General features: G+C 35.0%; 1 protein-coding gene across 2 annotated transcripts in view; it reads right to left on the reverse strand.

The window, feature by feature from the left end:
- The window catches only part of LRBA (LPS responsive beige-like anchor protein), a 756,763-nt gene that overhangs the window by 679,378 nt on the left and 52,242 nt on the right, over positions 1–25,143 (reverse strand). For both annotated transcript variants that reach the window (XM_025385122.1, XM_025385123.1), the window contains 2 exons: positions 2,793–3,024; positions 2,474–2,574 (listed from right to left, as the gene is read on the reverse strand). In XM_025385122.1, coding sequence (XP_025240907.1) covers positions 2,474–2,574; positions 2,793–3,024 — 333 coding nt within the window. The remainder of the gene's footprint in view (positions 1–2,473; positions 2,575–2,792; positions 3,025–25,143) is intronic.

The raw sequence follows: 25,143 nt of genomic DNA on the forward strand, positions 1-25,143 counted from the left end.
ATATAATAAAAATATGTTACATATTCAGAATAAATAATGTGAATATAAATAAAAACCAAAATTAAATATATACTTTCTCTTCTGGACACGACACAGTAATATGACCTGGACGCACCAACCTAGCATAAACAACTAGAAAAGTGGGCAAAATGTATCAAACAAAAACAGTTTTCAGTATGGAGGAAGAGGTAGTTCAAGACTGTGATCCCTGAGAAAACAAACAAAATGACTTTAAACCTGGTGTCAATTTCCATATCATTGCACAGGGAAACCAAACAAAACTTGAAAGTCTCAGTGAGTTGGAAAGAAAGTGGAGTCCACAGTGGATAGAAGTTTCAGAGCAGAATACTATGGAGGAAAGAACTGAACAGAGAAGTCCCAGAAATCTGCACTGACTCTTTGGCTTAATACCAGACTGATCATGCTTACGATAAAACTCAACATGGTGGGGCTAAGATAGTAAGAGCTTCAAGTTAAAGAATTCCCAAAACTAATACAGAGCTAGGAATTGTTGAGACCCTACTAGACACTTTGGAGAGACCACAGTCTTGCTACCTCCTGTCCTATGTCTGCGACTTAAGAGTTACTCAATAGAGACTCTGTAAGAGACATGCCTGAATAGTAAGGCTAAACTAGCTCTAGCATAACAGCCACTCTAAACCTTACTGGGAAAAAAAAAAAAAAAAAAAAAAACCTTTAAACTAGTTTTAAAGGATAAAGTTGATCCACAAATAACTTTGATCCACAAATAACTTATCTGCCTGCAAAACCAGTCTAACAATCATAAAAGGAATATGACAAAATCCAGCTCTCAGCAACATAAAATTTGCTGTCTGATATGTTGTCGAAATTCAGTAGCCATAAGCAGCAGAAAAATGTGACCTACGTAAAGAAGCAAAATCAATGAGTAAACTGACCTAGAAAATGACATTCTAGAATGAAAAAATAAGAGCATTAAAGCAACTATTAATATACTAAATATTTTCAAGGATTTAAAAGAATTAAATAAGGAAAAAAATGGAAAATATTTAAAAGAACCAAATAGAATTTACAGAAAGAGGCCAGGCACGGTGGCTCACGCCTGTAATCCCAGCACTTTGGGAGGCCGAGACGGGCGGATCACAGGGTCAGGAGTTCAAGAACATCCTGGTCAACATGGTGAAACCCCGTCTCTACTAAAAATAGAAAAGTCAGCCAGGTGTCGTGGCGTGCACCTGTAATCCCAGCTACTCAGGAGGCTGACGCAGGAGAATCACTTGAACCCAGGAGGTGGAGGTTGCAGTGAGCTAAGATCACACTACTGCACTCTAGCCTGGCAACAGAGCAACACTCCATCTCAGAAAAAAAAAAAAAAAGAATTTACAGAAAGAAAAATACACTATCTGAAATTTCAGTGGATGGAATTAACACACTGCGAAGAAAAGATCAGTTAACTTGAAACTATAGCAATAAAAACAATTTAAAATAAAGCACAAAAACACTAAAAAAAGAGTTAACAGATCTCAGTAACCTGTGAGACAATATCAAGAGGTCTAATATATCTGTAATTGGAGTCCCAGAAAAGATGGGAAGGGGGGACAAGAAGACAGTATTTGAAGAAACAATGACTAAAATGTTTCCAAATTTTATGACAATTGCCTTACACACTCACAGATGCAAAAACTCTATGAACACAAGATAAGCTAGAACCAGAAATATAATCAAATTCAATGACAATCAGTAATAAAACTCTAAAATTAAACACATTAAACTGGAGTTTGAGAGAAATATGCTACAGAATCTAAATTTTAACATAACGAAAAAGAGTAATTATAGGACACAATTTTAGATACATTTAATGAAAGCTAGATTAAGGATCAGCTGACTGAGCTGTTGCTGTGGGCAACGTAAAGGGCACTAAAATAAGCCTGGAAATGCAACAAAAATGGAGAAAATATTTACTACTCCTCCTCAATAGGACAGATAACTATATGGTTGAAGAAACAGTTTGATAAGGTACCTGGGGTTCAAAATAAGTTCACCCCCAACACTACCCATTGCAAATGACTCCTACGTTGCATCTCAAGAGGGTAGATCCAATTAACTGCAGAGGTTTTGTTCACAGAGTGAGTTACTCAAGTTTAAGGGACTCAGATAAAACTAGATCAAAAAGAAGAAAAGGTATGTACTATTACCTAATACTTTTCTTTCTCTACATTTATCTTTCTTTCTAATAAATATTGAATGTACATTTAAAGAACAACAATTGGAAGAAGAATTAAATTATCAGTTTGCCTGAAACACCATTATCTTAGTGCATACTTTTAGGGTCCAAGTATGGCAAAAGTAGCCATAGGGATCTCAAAGCTATTTTAATTAATCTATTCAATTTGACAATTATCCCATGTATAATAATATCAGTTACTTTACAAGCTACTAATGTGTTTGGGAGGGGGATACTTTAAAATACCAAAGAGTACTTAAGTTTTTTTACCCATTGTCCTTTATCTCCTTGAAGTTTACTGAAGAAAAGCTTTAGCTCGCGAACTGTCAAATTATAGCTAGCCAGCACTCCCAACATGTCAACTAAAAGATCTGGAAACAAAAGAAAACAATAAAATAACTCAGCTAGTTATATTTCTAGAATATTTAAAATAAACAGTGCTTATTTAAGGGCTTGGACACTAAAGTTCTAGGTGCATGGTACATGCTCAAATATTTCTTAAATATTGCTAAATGGAATAAGAAAAATATGTATTTAAAAATTAAACTTTATTTCTTTGCATACATTGTACTATAGAAAAAAATCATACCTGCTATCATATTGTCAACTTTTTCAATTTTCCCAAGCACTTTTTCAACAAGGCCTACTTCAGTGCAGACCTGAAGATTCCGTATGCTTTTCTTCAGAATAGCTGTAAACATGCTCCAGACTTCTGCTTGGCAAGTAATATCACATTTTTCCAGTAGGTCCACCATGCAGTTGATACTCTCACCTTCTTGGATAATGAAATTCATTTCCAAATCAAACTGTCCTCCTACCAACTTCCAAGGGAAAAAAAAAAGTAAAAGCATTAGTATCCTCAATATCACTATAGCAGGTTCCTAAACATTAGATTAACAATAACTACTCACATTCTTCCTCCAAAACAAAATGTTCATTAAAAAAAAAAAAAAAAAAAAAACACGCAGCTCAAAAAACTGAAGTTTCTGAAGTAATCTCCAAATTTAGACAGTAAAGTCAAGTAAGAGAATATAAACATTAAAATATTTTTCAACAAAAACAAATATAGGATGTCTTAGGTAAATTGCTATCTACTAACCTGTTACCAATAAAGATCTAAATCAGCTCTACAATTGCTTCTCATTCAGTATTTCGTTTATGAAGTATCAAATCTGTGAACTACACTGAATAATCTAAAGGTCCTTTGTTAACCAAACAAGTAATGAGCTCATGGTAAAACTGAAAAGCTGAAAAAGGCTCAGAATGGTCACACACTGGAGTTTATATTAGTCAAATTTTTGGTTTATTAAGCCTATTCATTTTACCTCTCTTCTTTTCTGTCAATAATCAGTATAACTTACATATAATTAGCCACACATCCAAAGTCAGTAATCAAGAAAATGTATTTCACTGATATTACTATGAGAACGCTATAGCTATACTGGCCTTGTCATCACATCCACAGCCTCCCCACACAAAGGAAAGGTTTGTACATTTTAAATAAATCCTAATTACGTAAAGGAATTAAAATACTTTTGGAATCACCTTTGTAGAGTTATCTCACTTAACTAGATTTTTTAAATAAATTTTTTAAATTTAAAAATACCTACATTTAAGGTATACGATAATACAATCAACTAGATTTTTTAAAGATCTCTGTCAGAAATAGTTACACACGATTCACCTACACTTTTTTCTTTCTGAATACTTCTTGATTTTTCATTACGCATTTCTAAACTGCATACCCAAAAGGTATGCAAGTAGAAGAAAGTGAACTTTAAAAAACAAATCTGGCAGGGAGTGGTGGCTCATGCCTGTAATTCCGGCACTTTGGGAGGCCAAGGCGCACGGAGCACGAGGTCAGGAGATCAAGATCATCCTGGCTAACACCGTGAAACCCCGTCTCTACTAAAAAACTACAAAAAATGGCCAGGTGCAGTGGCTCATGCCTGTAATCCCAGTACTTTGGGAGGCCAAGGCAGGCGAATCACCTGAGGTCAGGAGTTCAAGACCAGTCTGGCCAACATGGTGAAACCCCGTCTCTACTGAAAAAAACAAAAATTAGCCAGGCGTGGTGGCATGCGCCTGTAATCCCAGCTATTCAGGAGGCTGAAGCCAGGAGAATCACTTGAACCCGAGCAGCGGAGATTGCAGTGAGCTGAGATCATGCCACTGTACTCCAGCCTGGGCAACAGAGTGAGACTCCGTCTCAAAAAAAAAGAAAAAAAAAAAATACAAAAACTTAGCCAGGCATGGTGGCATGTGCCTGTAGTCCCAGTTACTTGGGAGGCTGAGGCAGGAGAATCACTGAAACCTGGGAGACAGAGATTGCAATGAGCTGAGATCACGCCATTGAGCTTCAGTCTGGGCAACAGACCAAGACTCCGTCTTAAAAAAAAAAAAAAATCCAATTGCTTATAAATAAAAACAGACATGATCAAGTAGAGTTTAGTCCAGGAAAGCAAGGAAGGTTCAAAACTAGGAAATAAATTAAAACTCCTTTCAGCAAAATCAACAACATGTATCCCAGGTTTTCAACAAAAATAAAGACAGGCATGAGACTGAAAAAAATGGAAATGAACAATGTGAGGATCAGTACTTGCATGCAGAGAGACAAGAACTCCTGGCAAGCACAGTGATGAAGACATTTCATCTTTCTCAGAAAGCTGTGGCAGAGATTTCAGTGTACAATGCTTTGTATTATCACTACCAAGCAGTGTTAGGAGATGATAGCTGGGATTCTACTAAAACAGTCATCTCTCCTTGTCATGGAGACAATTCTCCTAGTTACATGGCCCTAGCTTAAAAGTATGCCTGGTTACCTAGTTCTCCTGGATAAATGCTATAAGCTATCCATTATACTATGATACATTCCATTCTACTTAAACTGTTGAATTAGATTATATTGTCCATAAATATATTGTTTATAAATTTTAAAAATACATAATTCAAATAAGAACTTTAATATAGCTGTTTTGGTTTTGTTTGTATTATTTCCTTGTCTGTAACTTTCTATTTTGAAATAATTTCAAACATTCAAAAAAAGTACAGAATTCCTTTATACTCTTCGTTCAGCTTCCCCAATGTATATATATTACATAATCATAGTACAATCATTTAAACCAGGAAATTAACTTTTACAATACCATTAACCAATCTACAGACATCACTCATAAAAATGTTTAAAAAGGGCCAGGCGCAGTGGCTCAAGCCTGTAATCCCAGCACTTTGGAAGGCCGAGGCAGGCGGATCACGAGGTCAGGAGATCGAGACCATCCTGGGTGACACGGTGAAACCCCATCTCTACTAAAAAATACAAAAAACTAGCGGGGCGAGGTGGCGGACGCCTGTAGTCCCAGCTACTCGGGAGGCTGAGGCAGGAGAATGGCATAAACCAGGGAGGCGGAGCTTGCAGTGAGCTGAGATCCAGCCACTGCACTCCAGCCTGGGCGACAGAGCAAGACTCTGTCTCAAAAAAAAAATTTTTTTAAAAAGGTATTTATATGAATAAGGTACTTATTACTAACAATGCCTGGCTGCTGGTGGTGGTTATTGTTATTATAAATTTTATAATTTTATAACTACATATCCATATTATTATATGATAAAAGTGACATCTAAATAGAACAAAGATCATTTAATGAAAAGGTTAGTGGCTGGGCAAGGTGGTTCACACCTATAATCCCAAAACTTTGGGAGGATAAGACAGGAGGATCACTTGAGGCCTGGAGTTTGAGACCAGTCTGGCAACACAGTCAGACTCTGTCTCTATAACCAAAAAAAAAAAAAAAATACCCGGGCATGGTGGTGGGTACCTGTAGCCCTACTACTCCGGAGGCTGAGGTGGGAAGATTGCTTGAGACCAGGAGTTCAAAACTACAGTGAGCTATGATCACACCACTGCACTCCAGCCTGGGTGACAGTGCAAGACTCTGCCTCAAAAAAAAAATAAGTTTAGGGATAGCTATATTCAAATATCTGGGGGGAAAAAAATCAATCCATCCATCCCTCATACCATAAAAAAAATTCCAAATGAGTCTAAGATTTAAATGTAAAACTGAAGTCATAAAATGAGTCTAAAATAAAAGCCATCAAAGCACTAAATGCGTTAGGTGTGGTGGCTCATGCCTGTAATCCCAGCACTTCCGGGAGGCCAAGGTGGGAGAGTCTTGTGAGTCCAGGACTTCAAGGCTACAGTGAGCTATGATTACGCCACTGAACTCTAGCCTGGGTGACAGAGCAGGACATGTTTCTAAAAATAAAAATTAATTAAATAAAAGCACTGAATGAAATGATACAAAAAACATTTTATCACTTCAAGTGGTAAACACTTTTCTAACTAAGAGTTCTTAAGACTTCTTCTGGACTTCATATTGACATATTTAACTATATAATAATTAGAAATTCTACATGCAAAAAAAACATAAAATCAAAAGTAAACACTTAGAAAAATCATTTCAACCCACATCATTACATAAGTACAAATAGCTGCCTGAAAAACATTTTTTAAAAGAAAATGTATCTGCTTGTGGCAACTAGGGTGCTAAAAACAAAAACAAAAAAAAGAAAAGAAAATTTAGGCAAAGGCAAAGGCAATGAACAAAAAAGGAAATAAAAGTGGCACTAAAACATGAAACTCAACTTTGCTTACAAAATGAATGAATATTAAAACTACACTAATATACCATTTTTACATATTTGACAAATTCCAAATCTCTAACAACATATAAAAATAAAACATAGTATGTGCAAGAACATGAGGAAACATACATCACTGTTGTTGAGGAAACAGGTACAACAGGACTTATTAAGAGCAATTTGGGGCTGGGTACGATGGCGCACACCTGTAATCCCAGCACTTTGGGAGGCCGAGGCAGGTGGATCCCTTGAGCGCAGGAGTTCAAGACGAGCCTGGTTAACATAGCAAAACCCCGTCTCTACTAAAACTACAAAATTTACCCAGGTGTGGTGGTGGGCGCCTGTAGCCCCATCTACTCGGAAGGCTGAGGCACAAGAATCGCTTGAACCCAGGAGGCAGAGGTTGCAGTGAGCCAAGACCACATCACTGCACTCTACTGGGTGACAGAGTGAGACCATGTCTCAAAAAAAAAAAAAAAAGATAAACCAAAAAAAAGCAATTTGGTAATATCTATCAAAAATTTTTATTTTTCAAACAGCAATCAAACATCTAGAAATTTATATTATAGACACATTTAGATAATGATGTTAGATACAAGAACTTCATTGTATTGAATTTTTAAAAATTACAAGATAAAGGTTAATGATGGCCTGGCATGATGAATCACACCTGTAATCCCAGCACTCTGGGAAGCCGAGGTGAGTGGATCACTTGAGGTCAGGAGTTCAAGACCAGCCTAGCCAACATGGTGAAACCCCACCTCTACTAAAAATACAAAACTTAGCCAGGCATGGAGGCATGTGCCTGTAACCCCAACTACTTGGGAGGCTGAGGCACAAGAATTTCTTGATCCCAGGAGGTGGAGGTTGCAGTGAGTCGCCTGGGCAACAGAGTAAGACTCTGTCTCAAAAAAAAAAAAAAAAAAAAAAAAGGTTAATGAAGTTGCACATAACTATAAATGAAATATGATGTACATACAGAAAAGAATTAGGCCATTCCATATGATAGGAAAAGATCTCTAAGATACTTTAAGTGAGAAAATCAAGGTGGAGAAAAGTGTGAACAGTAGGCTACAATTTGAGTGTAAATCATTTACACATAGACCTACACATGTGCTAAATATGTCTAAGAATGAACTAAATATTGATTGTCTCTGGAAAAGATCTATTGCATAGAAGGCAAAAAAAAAGATTTTAGTACATACACTTTTGAACAATTTGAATTTTGTGCCATGAACACATATTACTTATTTCAAAAAAAACAATTTAAAAAGAAGCCAATGCAGCCAGGCATGGTGGCTTATGCCTGTAATCCCAGCACTTTGGGAAACCGAGAGAGCAGATCAGTTGCACTTAGAGTTCAAGACCAGCCTGGGGTCTTGAACCAACATGGCAAGACCCCATCTCTACCAAAAATAAAACAAAAAATTAGCTGGGTGTGGTGGCATATGCCTATAGTCCCAGTTGCTTGGAGGCTAAGGTGGGAGGATGGCTTGAGTCCGAGAGGCAGAGGTTGCAGCAACCCAAGATTGTGCCACTGCACTCCAGCCTGGGCGACAGGGCGAGATCCTGTCTCAAAAACAAAAAAAAAAAAGCAAATGCATAAAACACCACTGATGCGAGCTGCAGAGCTTATGAAATCATCATAAATACAAATGATATGAATACAAAAGTTTGGGATTTCTCAAGTAACCTATTTCTAACAAATTACTCACTGAGTCAAAAATAATTCAGCACAATATAACAATGACATTGCAGAGGCATTATTCAAATATTTAACAACTGGCACAGTGCAGGCATCATGCAATCAGAACACATATGAAACCTATCAAGATGGGCTCAAGCTGTAAAAATCTCATACTTACATACTGAGGCACACTGGCTAAATAATGGCCTTCATAGAACATACATTAATAAAAAAAAAAATAAGAGATACAACACATCTACAGAAAACAATCACAAAATACAAACCTCTAATATATAATAAATTTATAAACTCATTCAACACTCTTTTACTGAATGCCTACAGTATGCCAGGCCCTGAGGAAATAGTATAACAGTGATCAATACGACAGAAATAGCCTACCCGTATTTGTAAGAATCAATACTGTGTCTTATATCCTACAGAAATCTTTTTTAATTGCTTATTTAGAAAATGGCTGGGTGCGGTGGCTCACACCTGTAATCCCAGCACTTTGAGAGGCCAAGGTGGGTGGATCACCTGAGGTCAGCAGTTTGAGACCAGCCTGGGCAACATGGTGAAACCCCAGCTCCATTAAAAATACAGAAACTAGCCAGGCGTGGTGTTCCATGCCTGTGGTTCCAGCTACTCAGGAGGCTAAGGCAGGAGAATCGCTTGAACCCAGGAGGCGGAGGTTGCAGTAAGTTGAGACTGACCCATGGCACTCCAGTCTGGGTGACAAAGCAAGACCATCTCACAAAAAAAAAAAGAAAGAAAAGAAAATACTAGACTTTCAGTTTCTAAACTGGAAATCTCTTTCTCCATGAAAACATATAGGAACGACACCAAGTAGTAACTTCAGTACAAAATGTCATTTTTGTATGAATATAAAATATATAACATTCATAAGTTTTCCTAAATACCTACAATATCTAATAGAAAATACAATGGAGTGTTAAAACAACATTTCTGATACCAACCATAAGTGTAAAAGTATCTAGGAGTGAATTAAAACATACACATGACTTGAAAGTAAAAAATTTTTTTTCTACTTTTGATAAATGAACAGACTTGTTTCTGGATGGGAATATTAAATCAGTTCAAGTTGTTAACTTTTCACAAATTAATCTATAAATTCAGCACATTACCATTAAAATTCCAATATGATTTTTTTTCCTGAAACTTATAGTGATTCTAATTCCTATTTGGGAATTAAATATATGAAAAACGTGAAGGGAAATTCTATACAAAAAGAATACTAGAATCATCAAACAAATGGTATAACATAATTATTAAAACTGTATAGTACTAGACAGAAAACAATCTAATTAAAATAAAAGGTTGATACAAATAAATTCAATACAGAATTAGAGTGTCATCTCAAGCATTAAATAGAGCTATGAAATTTTCATTTTAAAAAATTAAGACTGAATCCTCATCTTACGATATATGCCAAAATAAATTCCAGGTAACTTAAGACATCAAAAGTTAAATTAGAAGCCATAAAATATAAGAAATTCTCAAAGAACACAAAAATCATTAAGCTGTAGAAATAAAAAGTGGTACAGAAATAAAGTATTTTCAATTTGGTGAAAAAAATTTTTAGGAAGACATGAACAGTCAATTCACAAAAAAATCCAAATGACACATGCAAAAAAAAAAAATACTAAATAAATTTCACTTTGTTTGAAATTATTAAAGCTCAAAGTAGGTGAGAACAAGACTAAACAAATACTTTCATACACTCCTGTTGAAATATTTCCAGAAAGCAATATGATAATACTAATTAAACACAGAATTGTGTTAACTCAAGAAAATCTTTTATTAAATGTGGGTAATAACAATCAGCAGCAGATGCCAATGATTAAGAAAAATTAAGAAGAAAAATTCAAAACTGAGAAAATTAATTCCGTGAACTTCAACCTGTAAATTTGGTAAAGATAATTTTTAATCAGTTTTCGCAATAGAAAGGTCTGGTCCAGGTTCAAGAACACCAGTATTCTCTGGAAGATAATTTGAAAGAATCCACATAGAAGAATGTAAAATTAAGGAGTGACAGAATCTTCAGACACAAGAAAAACTTCTTGTGGAAAAGAATTGCAGTGATTCAGAAAGGTAGCAGAAAAACACAAAAATCTCTAAGGTCATATGAAACTAATAATTCCATAATACTATATATAATGATTATAATTTCAAAATAACTTTGTAGTGAAAGGAAAGCTCAAAGAGACAATATTTTATGAAAATCATCTAGATACAATAGTAAAAAAGATAAACTCTTCAACAGTATTTTCTAGAAGACAGAAAGTAAACCTTGTCCACTGAATACAATAAGGTACTTCTTACAACACCCACATACAACTGTATATCATTTAATATAAGGGAAACCAACCAATAGATCTGAAACAATTTGCTGCCAAGAAGATAATGTCTGGAGAGAGTTTTAATAGTGTGAAATTTTCTTGTAACAATTATATACCCTCCATGCAGATCTAAAGTGGTCAAAAATCTCATTACAACTAACATAAGAGACCTTACCTTCACCTTAATATTACTCACATCAATCGTTCCTATAAGTAACCACCCTTTCAAGAAGCTATAGATTTTTGAAAGTAATTTCCAAAAAAAGCCCCAAATATTTCACCAGCTTTTAAACTGAGATTATACTGTGAGAGCAATATCCAGACAGGTGTTTTAAATATTCTTCCGTTGCTTTAAATACTATAAAATATGCCTTTCAAGCAGAAAATTGATGGCAGAATTTGTACATACAAACGTGTGGCACAGTTGATATACTATATGTATGCATATCTATTATACCTAAAAAACATGCACAGGGTCTACAGTATGTCATGTTAACCCTTTCTAACAGTTATTTGAAGTTGATCAACCTTCAAAACACAAATTTGTTTCCAATGACAGGGATCATAATCCAGGTACAGGCATTGGCTAGTTATTATCTGAGCTGTAGTAATGGCTCTACACTACCAAATGTAATCTTCCCAAATGTCACAGTAAGTTATGAATATCTGAGCAGCCTAATGCACTTTACTAGCCATGAAATGTGAAAATGTAATCTTATTACCTTTTTTATGGTTGTATTTTTTTGAATAATGTAGTATGGAAACTGATGTATAGCCTTTTTCTACATTTTAGCATGATTTGGTCTCCTTTGCTGTATAGAACATTTTTCAAAACTCTCCATTTCAACATATTTTAGTCTTGGCCTGAACTTCATAAACAATTTTTATAGCAGCCTTCAGGGTGGCATAACATGCTTTCTATAGGTTATACTTTAATGTATAAGATTATAGAAATTTTAAAGCAACTTACTCAAAGAATTCAAATAAACCTTTGTAAGTTTTGTATGAGGACTTTAATTGAGCATGATTATTTTTCTTCTCAACAGTTATACTAATAAAATATCTTAAGCTGACATTCGTCACTAATCTAAATTACTTGTATATTCGGAAAACAAAAGACCAAAAAGAGATCAAAAATAATTATCTTCAAAAGATTAATACAACTGCAATACTGTGCGACTCACAGAAAATTCAAATACTTCAAAGTAAAGCTCTGTTTTCCCTGGACCACTCACTGGAAACTTGCTGAATTTTTCCTCAAAGATGGGGCAGGAGTATGGCATAGTTTGGAAAAAAAAAAAGGACAGGGTGTAATCACAGCTTCTGACCCTAACTAGATACTTACTGTTTCTTGTGACCTACCTATTACAACAGGTGTAGTTAACACCTGTCTAAAAATGTCAAAATAGTTTTTTTTTCTCTGAACCTATTTATTTATAAAATTAACTAAGAGTAAGCTTATTTTATTTATCTGCATCCTTTAGAAACACATTCAGGGTTTAAAAGTGCCAATCTCAAGATATTCAGGTTTTCCCCAGGAATCCTTTCCTACGTGAATGTGACCTTGTATATGTTTACAGCCACCGGAATCTTACTACTAAGAAGTTGAGGGAAGGCCGGGCGCGGTGGCTCAAGCCTGTAATCCCAGCACTTTGGGAGGCCGAGACGGGCGGATCACGAGGTCAGGAGATCGAGACCATCCTGGCTGACACGGTGAAACCCCGTCTCTACTTTAAAAATACAAAAAACTAGCTAGGCGAGGTGGCGGGCGCCTGTAGTCCCAGCTACTTGGGAGGCTGAGGCAGGAGAATGGCCTAAACCCGGGAGGCGGAGCTTGCAGTGAGCTGAGATCCGGCCACTGCACTCCAGCCTGGGCGACAGAGCGAGACTCCGTCTCAAAAAAAAAAAAAAAAAAAGAAGTTGAGGGAAAATTACAAAGCTGTGACACAGACTGCACTGACTCCCAGGTTATATTTTCTTCTTCCATAATAATAAAGAGTTTCTAGTTTGGCACACGGAGCCCAGGAAAAAGATCTCACTCTCCAGCTTTTCTTGAATGGAAAGCATTCCTGATCAGCCACATGACCAAGTCCTGACCAACAGGCAGTAACACGTGCAACCTCTAGGTATTATTCTTTAAAGAAAGAAATCTGACTCCTTTTTCCAACTACACTCCTTCCTACTGCTTAAGATGCAGAATAGTGGCAAGAGCTACAGTAGCCATCTTGGAATCAAAGGTGTCTTATGTTGAAGATAAAAGAGCAAATCAGTCTATGGATCCTGACAATCATAGAACTGCCACACTAGCTCGCTACCCAGACTTTCACCTGAAGGACAAATACATTTCTATGTTGCAGAAACCACTGTTAATTTGGGCCTCTCTGTTCTATCAGTTAAAAGTCTATATTCTGACTAATATAGATGCTATTCACTGCATTTTCTCAGAAATTAAAAAATATATATTATCTATAACTATCTCAAATGACATATCCTTATGCCCCATTCTTACCCCATAGCAGGTGTTAGTTCACCAAAAGTGTCTTTTTTGACCTACTTCTGACAGTTGGTTATGTGCCTGGTAAGTTCAGAAACCACAGAACAGCCTATTCCCTGACTATATTCTTACTGGATAGCTTCACATATGCTCTACACCACTGTGCCACTATGACACTTTGCCAGATGCCCTGTTACAGGTTGAATTGTGTCCCCCAAGAGGACATATGTTCAATTCTTAACCTCCAGTGCTTCAAAATGTGATCTTATTTGGAAATACGATTCCTACAGATGTAATTAGTTAAGGTGAGGTCATTGGGGAGGTCTTAATCCAATATGACTGTTACCCTTATAAAGAGGGAAAATTTGTGTTCAGACACATGTACACCAAGAAAATATCATGTTAAAATGAAGACAGAGATCACAGTGATACTTCTATAAGCCAAAGAATGTCAAAGATTGCCAGCAAACCACCAGAAGTCAGGAAAGAAACATGAAACAGATTCTCACAATTCTCACAACAAACCCTACCAACACACTTATCTTAGACTTCTAGCCCACAGAACTGAGGCAATAAATTTCCATTGTTTCAGCAACCTAATTTCTAGTACTTTATTACACAGACCTAACAAACTAATACATCCCAACATCTCCCAGTGTTTATTTTTGATATTACCCACTAAATTCTCCAGTAAGCATTCTCAAGAACTCTTAGAAAAGCCAGACCATGACCCAGAGACTCTGTTCAGCTTATCTTCAGCCAGACCCTCCTACAACACTGTACTCTCCTTACAGAAATAAGTTTGTGGAATGCAAACATACAGAGTGAAATAATAGACACTGGAGACTCCAAATAATGGAAAGGAGGTGAGGGTGAAATATCACCTATTGGATATAATGTGCACTATTCAGGTGTTGGGTGCACTAACAGCCCAGATTTCACCATAACACACTGAATTTATACCCCTAAATCCATAAAAATAAAAACTTCAATGTCAAAAAAATAGGTTTGTGATTGGTACGCAGTTTTTCAAAAAAGAACAATATATTGCTGAGGAATATATACATAGATAATAAACTTAAAAAAAAAAAAAAAAAGCAAAGGAATGACTCACCCTAAAGTTAGCATTAAGGGCTGGGCACGATGGCTCATGCCTGTAATCTCAGTACTTCGGGAAGCTGAGGCAGGAGGACTGCTTGAGCCCGGGAGTTCAAGACCAGGCTGGGCAACATAGCGAGATCTGGTCTCTTAAAAAAAAAAAAAAAAATAGCCTGGCAGGTGGCACATGCCAATAGTCCAAGCTACTCAGGAGGCTGAGGCAAAGGATTGCCTGAGCCCAGGAGTTCAAAGCTGCAGTGAGCTATGATCATGCCACAGCACCCCAGTCTGGGTGACAGGGCAAGATGCTTTCTCAAAAAAAAAAAAAAAAAAAAAAAAAAAACAAAGTTAGAATAAAGATAATTGTTTTAGCAAAGAAAAAGAGATTCCAAGTAAAAATATTGTTCTATTGCTAACCTGGTATTGGGTATATGCAGATACATTTTAATAGTTTTTAAGTACTTTTATACATTTTACACATATCTTTTTAAGTACCTTCTAAAACTTTTTAAGTACTCTTACATATTTTACACATATCTTTGTAAAATACAACCTATTTTGTATTTGCTATCTCCTTGCCTCTCTCTGCTATCTTTTGGAAATTTCCTCAGTGTTTCAGTTCCCACATTCTTTATTCAATTCTTTCTAATCTACTTTTCAATCTGTTAATTTCTTTTTATTTAAAAGCTCTATTTGTTGTTATTTTTCAAATCTGCTTAGTAATCTCTCTTTCCTACATAATCTTTTAACTGTCTTTTTTGTTTCCTTTCTTTCATGTCTTTTTGACATGAAAGGGCCTCTATATCATAATTTATTATAATTTTCTAAATTTTATAGTTTGAAAGTCTTGAAGACTTAATCTTGCTTTCAGTTTATCTACTGACTCCTCATGCTTTGCTGCTTTTTTAATGTGTTTTTAAATTTTAGATTATACATTTACTTTCAATGGGGCTTTATCTGAGAGACTCTCGTGCAGCCTGTGCCTCTCTAGCTTGAATTATGTATTCTGCTACCTGCCCTAGGGATGTCTTCAGCACGGAAAGACTTAAAAATACATACAAATATATATATATGTGTGTATATATATATGTGTATATATATATATTTTTTTTTTTTTTGAGATGGAGTCTCACTCTGCTGCTAAGGCTGGAGTTCAGTGGCATCGGCTTACTGCAACCTCCACCTCCCAGGTCAAGTGATTCTCCTGCCTCAGCCTCCTGAGTAGCTGGGATTACAGGCGCCTGCCAACACGAGCAGCTAATTTTTGTATTTTTAGTAGAGACAGGGTTTCGCCATCTTGCACAGGTTGGTCTCGAACTCCTGACCTTGTGATCCGCCCACCTTGGCCTCCCAAAATACTGGGATTACAGGCGTGAGCCACCGCACCCAGCCTTAAAAAATATTTTTTATTGTGAAATGTTTCACTGCACCCAGCTGCCAAGCTATTCTTAAACAAAATTTAATACTACAGATATTGTGGTAATCTCATCCAGATTTTTTTTTTGGAAAGATCATATTTTCTTTTGTAACAAACATTTCTTATGTAGAGACTGGGTGCAGTGGCTCATGCCTGTAATCCCAGCACTTTGGGAGGCAGAGGCAGGTGGATCACCTGAGTTCAGGAGTTCAAGACTGGCCAATATGGGGAAACCCCATCTCTACTAAAAATACAACAATTAGCCAGGTGTGGTGGCAGGCACCTGTAATCCCAGCTACTTGGGAGGCTGAGGCAGGAGAATCGCTTGAGCCTGGGAGGCGGAGGTTGCAGTGAGCGGAAATCAAGCCACTGCACTCCAGCCTGGGCAAGATTCTGTCTCAAAAAAAAAATTTTTTTTCGTAGTAATATTTGTCTCTACTGGGATTTTAAATCTCTGCAGGTAAAGACAGTAAAATGTTTTTCTTGCAGGTAAAGAAAATTATGAGCTCGATACTATATAAAAGAAAAAGAGTAAGTTTAATCTGATTTACAGTTAAGTGTGAATATAGAATGTCATGGAAACAAATATTAATTTTCATCATATCCCACCCAAAGAACTTCACACAAATATGAGTCCAAGATATTTCCTAATTATTAGGTACTGGAAATCAAATCTGCTGTTTTAGGACCCAATTTGAATTCTAAAATGTTTTCACCAAATACAACAATAAGGGTTGGGTAGACAAAATTTCAGCTCACTCTGGTTTTCCCTTGTCCCTTCTCTAAGACCATAATTGTAAAAATCTATGTCCATGTCCCAGGAAGCACAGAACATTTTGTCTCATATTAGAAACTTCTCATTTCAGAAAATTAGATTAAATTTGGTATTCTCTTCAATTGCCTTCCCTCTTTCTTGCTTCTTTTAAAGAACCATACCTTAATGTTTTCTTAAGGTCCAACTCAAGAAATATCCCTCTGAGAATGATTTTGACCTTTCCAGCCTATAGTAAACTAGAATGATACATATCATATTACCAATACAATATAGTCATTTAATACTCTGAACTGAAAATATTCCCTTTAAAGTTTTTGTTCTCCTTCTACTTACTATATTCTGGGTCTTTCACTATTTCTTAGAATGCACAGAAGCCCTAGCAGTTTCAGTAATATTATCAATAAACTCACAATCATATAAGATTTCCATTTCTACTATTATAAGTAATCCTTACAAGAACTCTGTGAGTCATACAGATTAGTCAATTATCACATCTAGCTGATAAAGGAACAAAAAAAACAAATGTGTCCATTCACAGACAAGACTACAAATCAGACTATCTGACTGATAGTCTCATGTTTCCTTACACCTTCACTAATAATCTAATATTTAAGTTAGATTTTGTTTCTTTAGTGAGCTAAGAAAAGTATCTGAAAAATTTGTGAACTTTACTGTCTATACAAAAATTAGTCAAATATGTTACAGAAAATAAATTATACGTATCATCTTTATATTTATTTAAATCTCCAAATATACTACAAAATAGTCAAAATCTCCTCCCTGTTTATTGTACCCTTCTTAAGAGTTAGAAATGTTCACAGAAAAATGATATGTCTACAAAAGTGTTAAGAAAAAAGGTTCCATGATCAAATAAGTCTAATAAATAATGAATTAAACAATGGTAAAGAGATGTTTATATGATAGAATTACCAGAGCTTTAATATGCAACTGTGCAGTAGACATCTTGAAAGGAAGATATATAACCAATGCATGAAATTCCCAAAAGTTATTTCACAATGGAAACTCTTTTCCTTTTTATTTGATTTAGAGATAGGGTCTCACTATGTTGGCCAGGCTGGACTTGAACTTCTGTGCTCAAGCAATCCTCCTGCCTCAGCCTCCCAGGTTTCTATTTGAACAAGAGATTTTTTTCTTAAATAGCATTCTTCAACAGCTTTTTTGAGAAACATTTGATGATGCAATGTATTTATGTTCTTGAAGCTTATTATTGTAAGCTTCACCCAGACCCCTAAATCCATAAAAATAAAAGTGCTTAAAGTATTAGATAGGCAGCTGGATGAATAAGTATCACAGAATTAACTATGTTTTAAGCAAACATTTAGTAGGCCCTTCGGAAGGTTTTCAGGTAAGTAGTTTAACGCAATCCGTTTGTTTTTTCACATATTTCCTTTTATGACTTATTGAAGTTAATAAGTAAACAAAAAAGACATCTTCAATTTACTTTAGGAAAAAAGAAAATATGAGCAAATAAAATCAGACCAACCCCTCATCCCTTTCTGAACCAGTCAGTTCAAAAGTCAAAAAAGACAGATATCCTCCCACTTTAAATCATGGCTGGTCTGTGTGCCCGCAGAAGCAGTGTGTGACTTATGAAGTTAGGTCATTAGAGCTTCATGGCTCCCTTTACATCATTCATTCTGAGGAAAATCACTCACCACAAATGAAGATATTCAAGCAGCTCAGTGAGAGGCTCACTTAGAGAAGAACAGTCCTCCAGCCACGAGCCAGCAGCAACTTGCCAGTCATGTAAGTAACCCTGGAATCAAGTCCTCTACCCCCGGTTAAGTCTTTAGATTACTACAACTCCAGCCAACATTTTGAATGCAACCTCGTAACAGACACTGAGCCAAAACTATTTAGCCAACCTACTCCCAAATTCCTGACCCAGAAAAACTGAGCTGATAAATGTTTATCATTGTTTTACACTGTAATATTTTGGGGTAATTTGTAACACAGCAACACATAACTAGTACACTTACAAATCAGTTAGTAACCAGGGAAAACTTTATTATGCTATTTATTCCTGTATCATAAAATTTTTAATTCAAATATTCTAATAATAAAAATGCACAGAATAAGTGACTGCTGTAAGCTACATCAGCACTTTACATAAACACTTTACATGGATTATCATATTTAATTACCTCTTGTAAACATGAAACATAAGTAACTTCTGAACATGGGTTTCAACACTACATAATACTTGTATTTAATTATTTGTGACAGTTACTACACACTGGCTTACTCAACACCAATTCCTCAAAGTCTATCAGACAAAACTGAAAAGAAAGTATCAATGAAAAAAAAAAGTTCATATGGCAAGAAGACAGTTTTGGCAATGAGAAAAATGAAACAAAAAGATATAGCTAGGCTTTAAAATCATACTCTATACCTATGTATTAAGAAGAGAAAAAGCAATGAAAAAAATTCCATGTAAGAGTGGATAACAGTTTGTACTTTGGCATGAAATTATACTCTATAAATCTGAATAATGGTGATATGGTTTGTCTGCGTCTCCAAATCTCATCTTGAATTGTAGCTCCCATAATCCTCTCGTGTCATGGGAAGGACCCAGTGGGGGGTAACTGAATCAAAGGGGTGGGGGTTCTCATGATAGAGAATAAGTTTCATGAGATCTGATGGTTTTATAAAGGGCAGTTCCCCTGCACACGCTCTCTTGCCTGCCTCACATAAGACGTGCCTTTGTTCTTCCTTCGCCTTCCACCATGACTGTGAGGCCTCCCCTGCTATGTGGAACTGTGAGTCCATTAAACCTCGTTTTCTTTATAAATTACCCAGTCTCAGGTATTTCTTCATAGCAGTATGAAAATGGACTAATACAACTGAAAAGTTCTTTTTTTCCATCTCAAATATCCAAGTCACTCTGAAATGTGGTTAGAGTTAGAGTTCAAATGTGGTTAGTAGTTAAGAGTTCAAGGACAAAAGGGCAGAATCAAATAATTCGAGTACCTATACAAATCACTTCTATAAAATTACATATAGAAAATAAAATAAAAAGATATCTATTGCAGCACTGTTTGTGAAACTGAAACATTAGATATAGCCTAAATATCCAGCAATAGAGAGACATTTATAACCCAGAGATGGCCATGTAATGGAATATAATACAGCATTTAAAAAGAATATAAATCAATATGTGCAGGCATGCCATGATGTTCAAGACACAATACTAAATTTTTTTAAAGGTGCGGGACAGTATTTTCAGTATGACCACATTTCCTTAAAAGAGACAATTATATTTCAATCAGAGATAAGTGAAACCAGAGTTTCAGCCTAGGTAGTGGCCAAAATATATTACTTGGTTTCAGCTAAGTGCCCACTTATGCATTGCTTCTGATATTCCTTAAGTGTAGGTGATAAATAATTGTATTATCAAGTATATTAACATCATATATAATCAGTATGACAATACTGTAATATAAATTAGGTAATATAGTAATATATTAAATTAGTAATATATTAAATTAGTAATATAAATTAGGCAAGTCATTTGGATTTAATATCTGAATATTCACTTTCAAATACAGACAAATTTTTGAGGAAAAAATCTCCTTATGTGCTTTATATGGTAAAAGTGGGGAATTAAGGCATATCTCTTTTAATTTTTTTTTAAATAGAGTCTCACTCTGTTGCCCAGGCTGGAGCGCAGTGGCACAATCTCGGCTCACTGCAACCTCCGCCTCCCAGGTTGAAGCGATTCCCCTGCCTCAGCTTCCTGAGTAGCTGGGACTACAGGCGTACGCCACCAGGTCTGGCTAATTTTTGTATTTTTAGTAGAGACGGGGTTTCACCATGTTAGCCAGGATGGTCTCGAACTCCTGACCTTGTGATCCACCCGCCTCAGCCTCCCTAACTGCTGGGATTACAGGCATGAGCCGCCACGCGCAGCTGGCATATTTCTTACTGTAAGAATAAAATGCTACAATATTTACTTATTACAAAATAAATAGTATTATGAAAGCTACTAATTTTATCTTACAAAAGTAACTGTGCCTTCCTCAATAATTGGTAGAAATAAACAGAAAATCAGAAAGGATTAAAAGAACTCAGTAACACTATCAACAAAGAGGAACTGCTTGACATTTATATAAGACTCCACCCAATTAGAGAAGAATAAATGTTGTTTACAAGTGCCCATGGACTAGAGATTATGTTCTGGGACATAATACAAGCTCAACAAATTTAAAGGTATTGAAAGCATATGGAGTGGGTTCTCTGACCACAATGAAATCAAGGTAGAAATCAATAACAGAAAGATAAAGATCACAGAAAAATGTCCAAACACTTGGAAACTATTACACTCCTAAATAGTTTATGGGTTAAAAGAGGAAGTCTCAAATAAAATTTTTAAATACCATGAACTGAATAAAAATATAATATATCAAAATTTGTGGGCCATACCTGAGAGGGTAATTTGTAGCACTAAAACCAGAAGTCTCAAATCAATAATCTAAGTTTCCATTTTAAAGAACCTAGTAGAAAAGCAAAATAAGCCCAAAACAAGCAGAAAGAAGGAAATAAAGACAAAAGCAGAAGTCAGTTAAGTAGAAAGTAGGAAAACAATAATCAATAAAGAGCTAGTTCTTTGAAAAGATCAATAAAATTGACAAACCGTGGCAAGACTTACAAAGAAGCAAGAAATAAGACACAAATTACTGGTACCAGGGAGAAAATACTATCACTACAGGCCTTAGAGGCAGCACACACACACACACACAAAAATATGGAATACTGCAAACAACTCTAAACACATAATATGACAACTTAGAGAAAATGGACCAATTCCTCAAAAACTGGAAGCTACCACTACTTGCACAATATGAAATAATTTGAATAATCCTATAATTATTAAGGAAATTAAGTTCATAATTTTAAAATTCAAAAAAATAAAACTCAAAGTTAACATGGTTTCTCTGGAGAATTCTTCTAAATGTTTAAAAAAGAATTAATGCCAATTTTAAACTTCTCTCAATCCATTTTACGAAGTTACTATTATACTAAAACCAGACAAAGAGAGTACCAAAAAAAAAACCCTATACACCAATATCCCTCATGAATATAAACACCAAAACTCTTAACAAAAAATTAGCAAGTAGAATTCAGCAATAAATAAGAATCTTACACCATGGCCAAGTAGATTTTATTCCAGGAATGCAACACTGTTTAATCATTTAAAAATCAATTAATGTAATCCACCATATTAATAGGATAAGGTAAGACAATCACACGATCATATCAACTGATGCAGAAAAAGTATTTGACAGAAATTCAATAACACCATTGAGGATAAAAACTCAGAAAAATGGGAAAAAAAAAAAAAACTTCCTCAAATTGATAAACAGTATTTACATAAAACCTACGACTAACATTATACTTAATGATAAAAGACCAAGTATTTTCTCCCGTAAAGATCAGGAACATGGCTAAGACGTGCACTCTCACTACTTTTATTCAAATTAGTGCTGAAAGTTCCAGCCAGCGCAATTCAGCAAGAAGAAATAAAAGGTATACAGGTGAGAAAGGAAGAAATTAAGCTGTCCCTATTGGCAGATAATATGATTGCCTACATAGAAAATCCAAAGGCATTTCCAAAAACAGAAACTTCCTAGAAATAGTGAGTTCAGCAAGGTAATGGGTTACCAGATAAACATTAAAAAATCAATTATATTTCTATATACTACCAAGGAACATGTGAACAATAACATTTAAATCCATAATTGCTCAAAAATACGAAGTACTTAGATGTAAATCTAACAAAATATATACAAGACTTGAATGCTGAAAACAATAATATGCTGAAAGAAATCAAAGAAGATCTAAATAAATGGAGAGACACTGCATTCATAGTACAGCTGTCAATTCCTCCCAAATTGACATACAGATCTAACATAAGTCCCATCAAAATCCCAGCAAGATTTTTGCAGACATAGAAAAGATTATTGTAAGATTTATATGGAAAAGCAAAGGAACTAGAATAACAAAAACAATCTTGAAAGAGAAAGATAAAGTATGAAGAATCCATCTACCCAATTTCAAAACTTATGTAGCTACAGCAATCAACACTGTGAGGAACTGGTGGAGGGGCAGACACATAAATCAATGAGACAGAATAAAGAACCCAGAACTAGACCCACACAAATATGCTGAACAGTTTCAACAAAGGTACAAAAAGCAATTCAACGGAGGAAGAAGAGTCTTTACAACAAATGGCACTGGAACAATTACAAATGAACTTTACCTAAGTATCACACCTTACACAAAAACTAACTCAATATTGATCACAGATTTAAATGTAAAATATAAAACTGTTTTAAAAACATAGGAGAAAATCTTCAGAATTTAGGGTTAAGCAAGAAGTTTTTAGACTTGACACAAAAGCAAGATCCATACAGGGAAAATTGATAAATTAGGCTTTATCAAAATTAAAAATTCTGCTCACCAAAAAACCTTTTCAGGAGGATGAAATGGCAAGCTACAAACTAGGAGAAAATATCTGCAAACCAAATATCTGACAAAGCAATAATACCTAAAAAATATAAAGTCTCTCAAAAGTAAGAGTAAAAAAACATCCAATTAGAAAATGTGCAGAAGAACATTTCACGAAAGAAGATATAGAGAAGACAAATAAACACATGAAACAAAAAAAAAAAAAGTCTAACATCATTAAGCATTAGAGAAATGCAAATTAAAACCACAGTAGATATCACTATATATCAATCAGAACGACTGAAAAAATAATGACAACACCAAATGCTGGTGAGGATGTGGAGAAACTGGATAATTCATATGTTGTTGGTGGGAATGTAAAATGACACAGCCACTGTGAAAAAGTTTGGTAATTTCTATTTAAAAAAAAAAACCCCTAAATATGCACCTACTATTCAATCTAGCAAGTACACTCCTGGCATTTTTCCCAAAGAAATAAAAACTTATGTTCACACAAAAACCTGTATACAAATATTTATGGTAGTTTTGTTGGTAATAGCCAAAGAGTGGAAATCACTCGAATGTCCTTCAACAGTTAAATGGTTAAACAAATTGTAGTATATCCATATCATAAAATACTATTCAACAATAAAAAGGAACAAACTATTGACGCACAAAACAATCTAGAAGAATCTCCAGAAAACCAATTGGTTTTTTTCTCAAGTTCGTACAGTCCTCTGGAGATTCTTCAACTGACAAAAATATAGAAATTGAGAACAGATTAATGGTTGCCAGGGGTTAAGATGGGGTAGAGGAAAGTGGGTATAGCTGTAAGAGGATAATGGGAGGAAACTTTCTGCACCTTGATTATACCAGTATCAATATGGTTCTGGTTTTGCAAGATTTTCCCATTGGGGGAAACTGGATAAAGAGTACAAAGATTTCTCTGCATTGTTTCTTCAACTGCATGTGAATCAGCAATTATCTCAAAATAGAAGACTAGTTTTAAAAAAATAAGTAATTCTATGTGAGGTAAAATTGTCATAGGATTAATTGTTCCACCAATTATTTCCCATTGAAAAGAAAACATATTAACCTAAATGAATCTTCAATTGGTAGAAAAATGAGAGCCAAATTAAAAAGCAAGGAAACTCTCGTAAGTTCAAATTCTGAAGCCATCTACAGACATATATAATCACAGCTTCTTTACTTATCCCTCCCTCCCTACTCCAGCCAAAAAAAAAAAATAGTATATTTAATTACTTGCCCTACACCTTAAAAAACATTTGCCATATACTATACAAAAAAGATGAAGCATATATTGATATCACACAGAGTTTAACTATATATCCTACTGACTCACATCTAATACTTGCATTATAGAATAAATATGCAAATTTGAACCTTCAAACAGGAAATGAAATTTTCTAAATCCATTATATAACTTCAGATTAATGTGTGCACTGAAGGCTAATAAATCATCTAAACCTTCATACAGAGAACCTTTTTAAATTTGTATTTATCTACAGTAAATACTGTCATGTTCTTTAATAGCTTGCTGGTTCAATCTAGCAAACTAGTGATTTATAGTAGTGACATATTTCAAAAATCAGAAATCTCTCACTATGTGACAACCAGTCAAAGTCCACTGAACTTACATTACTTGAACTCAAACATCATAGGATATGAAAGAGATAGCAAAATGTCATGCATTCCATATTCAAATCAATTTAAGTTTATGTGTTTATAACTGTTTAAAACTACAGCATCACATACATTACTTATTATTTTAGTACCCCAAATATTTTATGTCATGATTCCTTTAATGTGTCCAAACTACCTGTATTTTAAAATACATTGTTAAATGTGATAGTTCATATTTTGAAGACTCTACAAATCTTACTTTGAAGAACACCAAAATTTAGGGTACATGAAAGAAAGATCTATAAATTAGTTTGTCTCCACCAAAAAGAAAAATGTACTTTTAGATCTTCACAATAATTTCA

Source organism: Theropithecus gelada, chromosome 5 (assembly GCF_003255815.1).
Source record: "Theropithecus gelada isolate Dixy chromosome 5, Tgel_1.0, whole genome shotgun sequence".
Taxonomy (NCBI): Eukaryota; Metazoa; Chordata; class Mammalia; order Primates; family Cercopithecidae; genus Theropithecus; species Theropithecus gelada.